Source organism: Sapajus apella, unplaced genomic scaffold (genome assembly GCF_009761245.1).
Source record: "Sapajus apella isolate SASKATOON/1434 unplaced genomic scaffold, GSC_monkey_1.0 scaffold6, whole genome shotgun sequence".
NCBI lineage: Eukaryota > Metazoa > Chordata > Mammalia > Primates > Cebidae > Sapajus > Sapajus apella.
In genome coordinates, this window is record NW_022436946.1 from 64,144,535 (window position 1) to 64,157,598 (window position 13,064).

General features: G+C 37.2%; 1 protein-coding gene across 1 annotated transcript in view; it reads left to right on the plus strand.

The window, feature by feature from the left end:
- The window catches only part of TBX18 (T-box transcription factor 18), a 31,419-nt gene extending 20,253 nt beyond the window's left edge, over window positions 1-11,166 (plus strand). The window contains exons 7-8 of the mRNA XM_032275346.1: window positions 5,204-5,298; window positions 6,397-11,166. Of these exons, the coding sequence (XP_032131237.1) occupies window positions 5,204-5,298; window positions 6,397-7,121 (820 nt within the window). The 3' untranslated portion in view covers window positions 7,122-11,166. The remainder of the gene's footprint in view (window positions 1-5,203; window positions 5,299-6,396) is intronic.
- The last annotated feature ends 1,898 nt before the right edge of the window (window positions 11,167-13,064 follow it).

The following is a 13,064-nucleotide window of genomic DNA, read 5'->3' on the forward strand; positions in this document are numbered from 1 at the left end:
GGCTCTGCTGACAGCCACACACTTTATTTTTTCTGTTTCACATTTTGTGGTGTTTGTACTAAGTGGTAGAGCCACAATGATGAATTCCACTCTATTACTTTTATCAAAAAGTGGATCACCTAATCTATGTGCTGAAGGGTTTTTGAATTTATTGATATGACTCTACTCCAGTATAGTTCAATATAACATTTTCTAAAATAACTGTTAGTAAGTAGTAAGAGAAAGTAATAATAGACTACACTTCTGTAAATGCCTTTTTAGAGTAATCCTTCTACTTAAACGTGTTTAAAAGTAGCTTATTTTTTAAAAAGAGTGTTTTAACAATCTTTATGACTTTATTCCTGAAATTATTCCAATAATCATTGAAAATCCCCAATTATTTTAGAAACAGTTCCATTTGAAATTTTAGAGGGAAAACAATCCAGATTCTTAGTTCTTTCAGTTGATTAATTAGACAAGATGGGGGACAGAGTTTGTCTCAGAATACACTCAAGGGCTTGCAGAGACGTGGTGCCATTTTCATATGCGGTGGCATCATTGAAACACCATGCAACATGAGAACTGAAATGCAGCTAAAATGCACTAAGAGTAGAGTAGCCTTCAATTTAGTGCAGGTAAATCAGGGAGACTTAAATCAGGGATTTCCTCTGAAATTTTTCACTCTGTAGGAAACTTTATAGATATTCCTAACACATAAAAGTTGTTTGCTGTATTGAAATTATTTTGTTTTTTAGATGTCTGTTTCAATGTAGAGAAAAAAAAATTATTTGGCTTTTGTTTTGTTACATTAGCCCTGATTAACCTTGTTTTTCAGAGGTGTTTCTGAAAATTAGATGAAATCGAGCCATCATTTAATAACTGGAGATGGCCATGTAGTGAGGTGACTGAAGAGAACCTTTGGGATGACTCCTATTCTACCTTGACAAATGCTTTGATGTAATTATTTTGTGATTTTTGTTACAGCAGAATAGTATTTGTCCATTTAAGGGTCTTGTATTACTTTCAGTTTTTTTTCTTAAGTAGAAAAGGAATTTATTAAAACACTGAAATTCCAGGAGAGAAATACTCAGGCTTGAAGAATATACAACCAAAACTATATCCAAGCTATCAGTTGCTCTAGCAAAGACTTCACTGCTACGGACTCAGGGGTCACATACTTGTGTACAGTCAGTTCATTTTTGAAAGGATAAATTTTAAATACTTTTAAAAGTATATTTTGAACAGATAATAGTGAATGAATTTATTGATATGACTCTACTCCAATGTAGTTCAGTACAACAATATAGTGCAGTGGAAGTCGTTCAAAGGCATATTGTATACAAGAAGTGAGATGATAGATGCATATGACAAGTTTTCAGGAAGAATTCTAGATATTCAGCATAGTGAAAATACATTTGGTTACTTAAGTTTGGTCAGTGAAAAAGACAGTGGTAATGTTGACTATAAAATACTAGGCCTGTTGTTTGATATGGTGACGTCAAAATGCTAGCTTTGGTATGGATTTTACTATCCCTTTGGCTATTTCAGGAGTATGTACGCATGACATCCATGGTGCTTGTTACTATTTCTTTCCTGACTCTAAAGCTTTAAAAGTTTTGGAGGAACATACAGAAGACAGTGAATTATGTTTTAATGCTTTTAAAATTTTGTTAAAATTTAAAATTTCTATTCTTTCCAAGTGTTTAAACAATATTATAGTACATGAAAAGCATATTGAGCCTATATGTGGTTTTCTTGCTAGTGAAACAAAGTTTCAACTTTTTTCCTTGCTGAAACTCTCTTGCTTATTATAGATAAGCTATTTACTAGTACTTCTCACTTTGGAATGCTAAATATCTATAAATTATTATTCCTCTATTTAAAAATCTGACTGTAACATTTCCCATTGACAAATGCAAAAGACACATTTGGAGAAGAGATAATTCAGTCACCTGTGAACATTTCTAACTTATATATTAGTTTCCTTTAAAAAGACCAAGTTATATGTAAGGCTTTATGGAGGGCACAGTGGTTTGGGGAGTATGGGCATGGAGGGGCATGATTTTTAAAATATATTGGTAGAGAAGTAAGACTATGAAAAAAAGTTTAACATACCCCTGGTTCTATTGTGCTGTTATTAGTGTTTTTTAAAACAAATTCTATTTTTATTTCCCCTACCCTGTATATGAAATATGCAAATTGACCAGGACAAGAAATAAACATAGACTTGTGATTGTTTAAACTTTATAAAACAATTTGCCTTAATTAAAAATTATCCTTTTCTGGCTATTTATGGCTCCACAGCCTATTTTACAGGAATCAGTAGCTTCGGCCCTTAAAAGCTCTCCTGCAAGACGTTTGCTATGTGAGAGAGAATTTATGTGCTGAGAATAGTTTCATTCTTCAGTTAGGCCTTAGGTTTAACCCTATAAAATTTTTTACTCAGGAAGGTACAAAAATTTCTTCTCTTTAAATACTTCAGGAAAAACATAACCATTTAACTAAATAAACTTGGCCATTTGATAGCATAAATTAGGGTGGTGATAAAATGTGGAAATTGTTCAAAGGCATCTTGTATAAATTATCGCCTTGGCTGCACTCCTGCAGGAGGTGCCTTTTATCTTTTCTTTAACTAGCTGGGAAAGGTCTCCATTACTGGAGAAAATGAAGGCTTTTTTAAAAATGTCCAGATTCAGCTAATAAATACTTTATAACTGTTTCCTGCAAAATATCTGAAATCCTTTCTGGAACTTGCAGTGTGAAACAGCAGCCTCAGAAAAAATATTGATTGCTCCATATCAGATCATTTGTAGCTATGTCACCTTCAGAGCATCTCTTTAAAGCTTAGGGTTATATATTTACAATGATCAATAACTTCTCTCTAAGAATTTAGTTTATGGATTTGTATTTGAATCATAATAAAGTTTATACTGCCAAAGCGAATGATGCAGTAAGATACATCTCTATAGTCAATCAGTTTCTAAGTCCAGTGGATGCTTGTTAATCATCTTAGTAAACTCCCCTCAAGACCGCTCTATAATCACCTTAGTACCTTTGATATTTAAAACAGCAATTACTCAAACTCATCTGTGTGGTAATAAAAAGCTGTTTTATATTAAGCTGTGTCTTAACAATCTTTTGCATTTAAAATCATCTTATTTCTAGAAAGTCACAAAATTTAGTATTGGGATAAACTGAATAGAGGGTAATCAGCTAAACATCACCCAGAGTTCAACAGTCCAGTGTTAAATACACCCATAGGCAACATGAGGTTTGGAACTGACCACATCTGCCAAACTGCCCAGAAATCAATACACCGGTACAGAAAATATTATCGAGTGGCATGAACTTGGATTTGGCTTGTAGTTTGGCCATAGATACAATGCCTTGTTTGGAAAAAAATCACTTAGAATGAAACAATGTTAGGACTTATAGGGGTAATCTCATCCTCTCTTTGAGAGAAACTGAAGTCCAGGGAGATTAGCAAATTTACTTAAGGTCAGACAATGAGTTTTAGTGAGTTGCAGTGCCAGCCTAGTCCTTCTGACCCCAATCTAGTGTCCTTACCCCTAAATAATTCTCTCTGTGCACATTGATTATATCAGAAGCCAGATTTTGTTCTCTCTCAGGGTAGCCCAGGTGGAGCAGGTGCAGGTCCCCTCTGTGCTCTGCTCTTTTCTTTGGCAGCCCTGCACTATCCCCTCTGTGGGGCTACAGACATCTCTTTGAAGTGCTCCCAGAGCTGCACCCCCAGAGCCTGTGACTTAGAGATGAGTCAGGTTTATGTGCAGCCTCATGAGGTGTGTTCATGCATGCAACCCTGTGTATGTATACACATCTCCCCTCCACACATGTAGAGCTACACATTCTGTCACTAAGATGGGGTAGATATATTCCTCCAGAGTGAGTACAGAAGTCAATTAACAGACCTTATACTCTGAACACTCTGGAGAAGCAAATTCTGTGTGTGAAGCCTTGGAACAGATGGACAAGTAGTGTAAGATAGTTTTGTCTGCACAAATCACTTACCTCTGGTGTTTAGAGAGGTTTCATTATATTGTGTGTATGGTATGACTCTCTGGGGTGGTTTCCTCTAGCCTTAGTTTGCAGGTTATGACTTGAGGTGCAGGGACTTAAGAGGAGGTAGCACCTTCAGTCAAGCTATTAAAGATACCTGAAATCACACAGGAGACAGCTGAATATCATTGGAAATCCCAGGATGCAAGTATTTTCTACAGTGGAGCCACAGGTTTTGTGAAAAGTAATGTTATCTAGATCAACAAATTGCTTAGGGCTTAGGTGGTTGAAGAAAGAGTGATGAGGTCTCAGGTGTGGCTGTCTTGAAACTGGTCTAGTTGAGTGAAGGGCCTCATTCCCAGAACCCAGAGGACTTAGCTTGCTATACAAAGGGGAAGTTTGAATCATTCATGGTAGGAGTTGGTTGATATATGTAGAGTAGTTGGCCTTGTTTTAAAATATACGTACGTCATGTGTCAAACTTATCCTGTCTCTTTAAGTATCCATTCATTAAGTGTATTTCAGGACTTTAAAATAATTTGTGATGTTAATAGTAACCCCATATACCAGATAGCCCTGTAAGGTCACCTTCCTGTTCTCCTCCCACACACTGCAGGGAGAGGCCAGTGCCATCTCTTCATGGCCCTCCTGTTGCTGGTAGAAGCCCAGCCTGGCTACACTGTGTGTGGTGGAGATTGTGCTCCTGAGAAAGAAGTCAGTCTTCTTTGGATGAGTGATCCCCTGAGCTGGCTGCTGAGGCACCAAATGATGAGCAGTAATGCCTCTTGGAGAAGAGCTGGTTTTCTAGGAATGTGCTTTTGTGGCAATGCCTTCCTCACTTAGAAGGAGAAGTAGCTGGACAGGGATAGAGGGTGTATTCCAGATCACAGCAGAGCCTTGGACTCACAGCAGCCAGGATGTCACCTCCTTTGCCCAAGGGAACAGCTTTTCACCCCTCAGGTCAGCTGAGTTTTCCTGAGAATGTTAACAGTCATCTTGGGTGGGTGGTTTCAAGTCTGTCCTGCTGCTGGTGACAGAATGTTAGCCCATTGCTGAAGCATTTCTTCTTGCTTGTGGCAAGCTCCTAACCTGACAGTGTGGGGAGTACTGTCAGTGCCACTGTTGTTTTGAGATGCTGCTGGTGATAGCTCCAAATGTTCCTAACTAGACTTCTTTTGTCCACCTCTATCCTAACCCTTCCATTTAGAATGGGTTTGGAAGCCTTGGTGGAATCATATGCATTCTGGCGACCTTCACTACGGACTCTCACCTTTGAAGATATTCCTGGAATTCCCAAGCAAGGTAACTTACAAAGTCTCCTGGGTCATATAGAAAGCCTATGCCTGCCTAGAAGCTCAGGCAGTAAAAGTATACAAGTCATTATTTATACTTATAATAACGACCTCATCACCAACATTGTTCTACAGATTCCATCTGTCTTCTGCATGGTATGGAGATGGATCAGGAAAAAATGGCTGTCATGGTCACAGATTAAATCTTAGATATCTTAGACTGTTTATATATTTCATGACCTTTACCTCATCCTTAAATCTCATATTAATATTAGAGGTGGACTTGTGGGCCCTGATGCCAGGTGTACTTCACAAGAAATTGTTGATGGTGGCCCCAGTTCACCCTTTCTTCACATCTTGTTTATTTTCTTTCTTCAGCAGAATTGCCACTGGGCAGGGTTCTTCTGTTGGGTTAATGATGAGAAGGTCAGGCACATTCAGACAGACCTCCCTGGGCTCATCTCGGAATATTTCTCAGCAGCACAGGGCTGGTTTCTTCTCAGAGGGAGCTGCATGGAAAGAGATGTTGCTTCCTCTCTGGTCTGCTCCATAGATAACACTCTGAGCTCACTTCTACATTCAGGCTTTTTACCACCATCCTGCCCAGCTTCCAGTGAGAATTTACCATGCTGGAATTCAGACAATTACCATTGGTTGGACTGGGCTTTTAGATTATTTTGAGGCACTGTATAAAACACCATCACTAGAGCAATGTAGGTTTTACAACCTGTCCAGCCCTTTGGAATTCTTCTCTCCCCTTAATTTCTGTCAAGTTTACAAACATCAATCTGCGAGCAGATCCAGACGGCACCATCGCCACCATTGGTCGGACAGACAGAGGGTTAACTACCGTCTCTAAGTTTCACAGGACTGTTTATTTGTTGGACCTCTGCAGTTGTGTTAGTGTGTGATTCAACAACCTGTTTTCTAATTGGAAATGAGATTTTCCAACCAGATAATTCCTTGAAAGCTGAGACCATCTTCTTTTCATCTTTGTAGCGTTCCCCCAACCTTTGCCTTGTAACAAGCTGTGTCTAGCTCACATTTACAAAATTGAAAGGAAAGGATGACTATGGAGTCGTTCTTTACATTTCAACTTCTTTTGTAGGCAATTCAAGTTCCTCCACCTTGCTCCAAGGCACTGGGAATGGCGTTCCTGCCACTCATCCTCACCTTTTGTCTGGCTCCTCTTGCTCCTCTCCTGCCTTCCATCTGGGGCCCAACACCAGCCAGCTGTGTAGTCTGGCCCCTGCTGACTATTCTGCCTGTGCCCGCTCGGGCCTCACTCTCAACCGATACAGTACATCCTTGGCCGAGACCTACAACAGGCTCACCAACCAGGCTGGCGAGACCTTCACTCCACCCAGGACTCCCTCTTATGTGGGTGTGAGCAGCAGCACCTCCGTGAACATGTCCATGGGTGGCACTGACGGGGACACCTTCAGCTGCCCGCAGACCAGCTTATCCATGCAGATTTCAGGAATGTCCCCCCAGCTCCAGTATATCATGCCATCACCCTCCAGCAACGCCTTTGCCACTAACCAGACCCATCAGGGTTCCTATAACACTTTCAGATTACACAGTCCCTGTGCATTGTATGGATATAATTTCTCCACATCCCCCAAACTGGCTGCCAGTCCTGAGAAAATTGTTTCTTCCCAAGGAAGTTTCTTGGGGTCCTCACCAAGTGGGACCATGACTGATCGGCAGATGTTGCCCCCTGTGGAAGGAGTGCACCTGCTTAGCAGTGGGGGTCAGCAGAGTTTCTTTGACTCTAGGACCCTAGGAAGCTTAACTCTGTCATCATCTCAAGTATCTGCACATATGGTCTGATGAAGCCTTTAAGTTAAACAACATTTGAATCTGTCTAATGTATTTTCTTTCTTTTTCTTTTTTAAAAGCAATGTGGAAAGAAACTCTCTGTAGCTTATGAAATGTACGTATAATAGAAAATGAAGGCTCACTGGTTTTTTTTTTTTACTTTCTCATGGTGAGATTGTAATTAAATATATGTATGCTGTATATACATAGCATATGAAGTATCACAGCCCCTATTGTTCCCCCTGCTTCATCCAGTTGCTCAGAGTATTGGCATGACTGTAGTATGTTTAAGTTCTCAGACTCTTTTAAAAACAAGATGGTAAACTTAAAACTTGGTAATAATACTATCCAGATGAACACTTATAACTTAATTTTTCAGAAAAATGCTCTAAATGGTTTCATACTTCAGTGTTGATAACCAGCAATAACCAGAATGTAGAGTCTTGTGATTTCTGTTATTTTTGGACAGTGTGAGTTAAAATCTTAGTTTAGTTCTGGGGTATTTGTAATCATGAAGGATCAGCTTTTTCATTCCTACTTATTCTTATTTACCACAGATACTGTATGACCTTGGGTCTATAAAAAATCATAACCCATAACAATTATTATTTTCTTAAGTAAAGTAAATGAGAGGCTTGTGATTTTTATTGTTTTGCACTTTCCATTGGGAACATAAGAGGTTCTTACTCATCTGCAGAGAACAAATTTCTAGGATTTTGGATTTTTTGCTTATTTTACTTATTAAATAGACCATTAAAGAATGTTCTGCAAACATTTCTAAATTCCAGTTTTCAGGCCAGGGGAGGAATATGTGATACGAGTGGAATGGCAAAAGGAAAATAAATCCACCTCAAATTTATTGATTCCAATGAGAAATGTCTGTCTTTTAAATCAAGAGTAATAATATTATTAACTATAACTTATGTTTTTGTATAGTTTGTTTTTAAACTGAGAATATTTTTTTCCATTTTGCTTTGAGCTTCCTGACCCATGGTGTATAAGTAAAGAAAAATGCATTTATGCTAGTTATTTATATCTTGTAATTCCTATACATTGAATTCTTTTCACCTCCTTAACTTTGTCCTTCTGCCTGTGTTTTTCCCAAAACAGATAGTTCCTAGGCCTGTATGGTGTTAAATAACTCGGTAAGGAATTTCAGGAGGTTATCTCCAGCAATCCGTCTTTTTCGAGCTGTGGTGCAAAGGCCAAGGCCCATTACTATAAAGGCCCTCTTGGAGGACTAAGGAGGAAGATACTAATTATGATAAAGGAACTATAAAACCATTAACCTCAATAGAATTTGTAACCTCAGAACTGGAGAAATTAAAATCAGTATTACATTTTTTAATTCCTAAAATAATATATGCATGGTTGAAGAGTTAAAAACAAGTAACTTTGATAGCACATTATAAGATAAATTAAAAAGGCTAAGAATACTTGATGAGGCACATTCCCCTTCTGAGGAGAAAGCAAAATACAATGTCTGTGCATTGACCCATTACATTTCATGTATTGTAAGCGAAAGAACATGATTTCCTCTCATTGCTAAACAGAATTGCTTTAACTCATCCCTGGATCTGTTACAGCTCCTGATTTGCTGTTTCACTTTGAAACAGCATGGTTTGTTAGATATTTAGGGTGATATACTATTGAATTTACACAAGATGGGACTCTTTTTATACATATTAACACATTTCCTTATGGATTCCGTAGCAGTTCATCAAATTAGTAGTCATTTTTAAATTTAAAATTAGCTTGAAGGGGCATGAAATATTTGAAATAGGGAAATATTTGAATTAGGTAGATCTCTATAAGATTTTTGTGTATGGCATTAATAGCTTGACAAAGATTTGGGAAAAGGCATTTTCCTCATGAGAATGAGTCCATCTCAGCCATAGTGCTTGATATATAATTCAAGAACAGAGAGTTTTCCATCTTGAGAAAACAAGGAAAGTAATGCTCTGTGCCCATATGTATTAATAAGAGTATTTTCCTTTTTGTTGATAATTTCAGATGATACCATAATATGAGTATAATTTTTTATTAATCTTTTTTTCTGGTAAAATTTTAGCAATATTGTACAAATGCTATTTCTTTTAGTTTTTACTGTAAATATTAATCACCATGTCACTTCAGAGCCTAGCCTTTTATTGCTGAATTAAATGACATACATTGATAATTATACATCTGTATTTTATTAAAAATTACTTAAAATTATATTAAAGTGTGTCATTAAACGCTTTTATAATTTTGGAGGGTAATCATTTGAGTGTCTAAAAATATTGTTCCAAGAATAAGTATACACATGCATACCCCAAACACAAGTTCTGTACCTCTCAATTACGTGGCAGAAAGAAATGGGCCTACTGTTCATTTTTCATGTGTTAAATATAATTTCTTGGTGTGTTGACCATGTCATTGAAGGTGAAGGCCCTGACAAATGTTGAACACATGAAAATTTGAATGTGAGAGGGAAGGGATGGGGTGGTATGTTTTGTTTTGGGTCGAGGGGAGAAAGGCAAGGTTACAAGAATGAGTGACTTGCACCACTGACTAGTGATGACAGATTACTTCTATGCCCAGTGACTAGTAAACATTCCAAGAGACATTGTGATGGGGTGAGGTTGCCACTATCAAGACCAGTCACATTTTGAAAATTAACACTTGCTTCCTTACAAGCTCCCTTCCAGAGGTCAACAGCTTTTCACAAGTGAGGCACCCAATTGCTGACCCTTGATTTCTGGAATGTAGGAGGTCAGGAAACCTTGGTGGCCTCCAGAGGTGGTTGGGGCACAGTGTAACCTATATAAGGAAGGATAATACTCACTCTTTATATCAATTAGCAAAATTTTGAGGAAAAGGAACCTCACTTTTAAAATATAAATAGCTCTTTGTCACCCCTCCAGACTTAATCCTACCAGTAACTCACACCTTAGTGTGAAAGCAATAAATAGCAGCTTTGGAGATAGCTGGAGGTTTGATTTGGAGGGGCAAAAAGGAGTAATTTTTGTAGCAAGACAATTCTGGAAAGATTTGCATGAGAAAAGGTGTAAGAAGAGACATCCCTAACTAAATTCTGCAGTATCCCATGAAGTCCTGGTATAGGGCCATTAAAAATTTTCATAACTTTCTTCAGGAGCCTTGGTAGAGCTGGTGGATGCTACTCTGATGCTGTCTCTAGAGAGGTTTGTAAAGAATCCTTTGTTGTAAAGTGTAACACGGTGTTGGATTTCCTCATGAGAAATGTATTGGCTCATCTACATGAAGGTTTTTCTAAGCTTTCCCTTAGGAATTAATTTTATTAAATTATTACTATGTTGTGTTTTACTCTCATCGTTCATCCTTTCTAAAAAGAAGTGCTCAGGTAAGTTGAGAGTAAGGTTAAATATGTGAGTGAAGTACTCAGACATGATTACAGTATTCTAGGAGCTCAAAGCTTAAAAATTATCAGTGATAGAAATGAACAAATATATTCAAGTATAGAAACATTCAACCGATACATAAACTTAGTATCCCCCTACGTGCTGATAGATTTTCAATAATGTGCTTTCTTCTCATTGAACTTTGGTATGACAAGAACATCATTGCCTTGGGAATTACAGAACTTAGTTTCGAACTATGGATTTCTCAATCATGATTTTGGGTAAAAAATTAGCCGCTTTATGTCTCAATTTTGGTATGTGTGAAAGGAATGGCTAGAATGAGAATTGTTACTATTCCTTTTAGTTTCCAATTCATATGATCCTAGTGTATAAATATTTAGCTTAATATTTGGAAACTAGTTTTATAAAACTATTATTTTTTGGAATATATTCTGTTTATTTTTGGATGTATATATACTGTATCTATGGCTCTACAAAGAACATAACACTACCAGTGTTATTTTCCATTTGTTGAATGATGGGGAATTTGTCCTTTAAATGGAACTGTGCTTTAGTTATATAAGATAAATTTTACTATTTTAATATTAGAAGGAAACTGCAATTAGTAATGTATTTGCTACTTTATAATGAATAGTAAAAGATATTAATAAAATTTCCTTTTCATGTTGCTCTTAGTTGCATGTCATTAAATTATTTTGTTTTGAAATAAGGATAGCAGTCTTTTATAATATATGGAAATCATTCTAAATCCATTCAAAGTACATTTAAATCCTCGAGAAAACTCTTGAACTTGTCTTTTCGAAGGATTTTATTCATACTGACACTCAGATACAATAATATGAGGCAGTTTATTACTTTGCAATTCACTGAGTTTATACAAGGCTGAATCAACACACACATATCCTATATCCATATTTTTAAATCATATTAATTAGGTCACTAAAATTAGTAAAAAGACCAAGACATTTTTTCTAAACAACACCTATATCGAGATGCAATTCACATGCCATATAGTTCATCTATTTAAATTGAACAATTCAATGGTTTTAAATATATTCACAGAGTTGTATAACTATCACCACAATCAATTTTAGAGCATTTTTATCACTCTGCAAAAAACTCCATTTTTATTGCTCTGCAAAAAAAAATTAACAGTCACCTCCCTTTTCCCTCTACTCCTTCCTTATCACCAAGTCCTAGACAACCACTGATCTGCTTTCTGTCTTTGTAGTTCTGCCTGTTCTGGACATCTATGTCAAGGGAATTATGCAACATGTAGTCTTTGGGACTGACTTCTTTCACTTAGCATAATGTTTTCAAGGTTTATCCATGTTGTGGCAAAAGGATATTTTATCCCTTTTTAATGCTGAATAATATTTTGTTGTGTGAACATACCACAATTTGTTTATCTCTTCGTCAATTGATGGACACTTGGGTTGCTTCCACTTTTTAGCTGTTACGAATAATGCTGCTATAAACATTTATGTTCAAGATATTGTGTAGACATAACATATGCTTTCATTTCTCTTGGTTATATATCTAGGTGTGGAATTGCAAGGTTCTGAGGTTGCCTTTTGAGGAACCGCCAGACTGTTTTCCAAAGCAGTTGCACCATTTCCCATGCTTTCCAGCAATATGTGAGGGTTCTAAGTTTTCCACATCTGCACTGACAGTTGTTATTATCAGTCTTTTTTATTATAGCCCACCTAGTGGGTGTGATGTCTCATTGGCATTTTTTTGTTTGTTTGTTTGTTTGTTTGTTTGAGAAGGAGTTTCGCTCTTGTTACGCAGGCTGGAGTGCAATGGCGCGATCTCGTCTCACTGCAACCTCCGCCTCCTGGGTTCAGGCAATTCTCCTGCCTCAGCCTCCTGAGTAGCTGGGATTACAGGCATGCTCCACCATGCCCAGCTAATTTTTTTTTTTTGTATTTTTAGTAGAGACGGGGTTTCACCATGTTGACCAGGATGGTCTCGATCTCTTGACCTCGTGATCCACCCGCCTCGGCCTCCCAAAGTGCTGGGATTACAGCCGTGAGCCACTGCACCCGGCCCTCATTGGCATTTTTATTTGCATTTCCCTGATGACTAATGACATCGGACATATTTTTCTGTGCTTTATTGGCCATTTGTGTATCTTCTTTGGATAAATGTCTATACAGATCCTTTGACCATTCTTTAATCGAGTTGTCTTCTTATTATTGAGGTGTAATAATTCTTTATATATTCTAGATACAAGCTTCTTATCAGATATATGATTTGCAAATATTTTCTCCCATTCTTTGGGCTGTCTTTTAGTTGTCTTGATCTTTTGCAGCACAGAAGGTTTTAATTTTGAAGAGGTCCAATTTATCTATTTTTAAAAAATTTTTGTTGTTTATGGTTCTGCTGTGAGGACCAAAGCACTTTCATGGCTCTATCAGCCTTTTGACATGGGTAGTAGTAGTAGTAGTAGTAATATAAATGTATTTTGAAAGTGTTTTTCAGGTGTATAAACTTAATAGTAGTTGATAAATTACTTCTTTTCCCAACACACCTGATTATTCTTGGAGAAATAAATGATTCCTTCAGTATC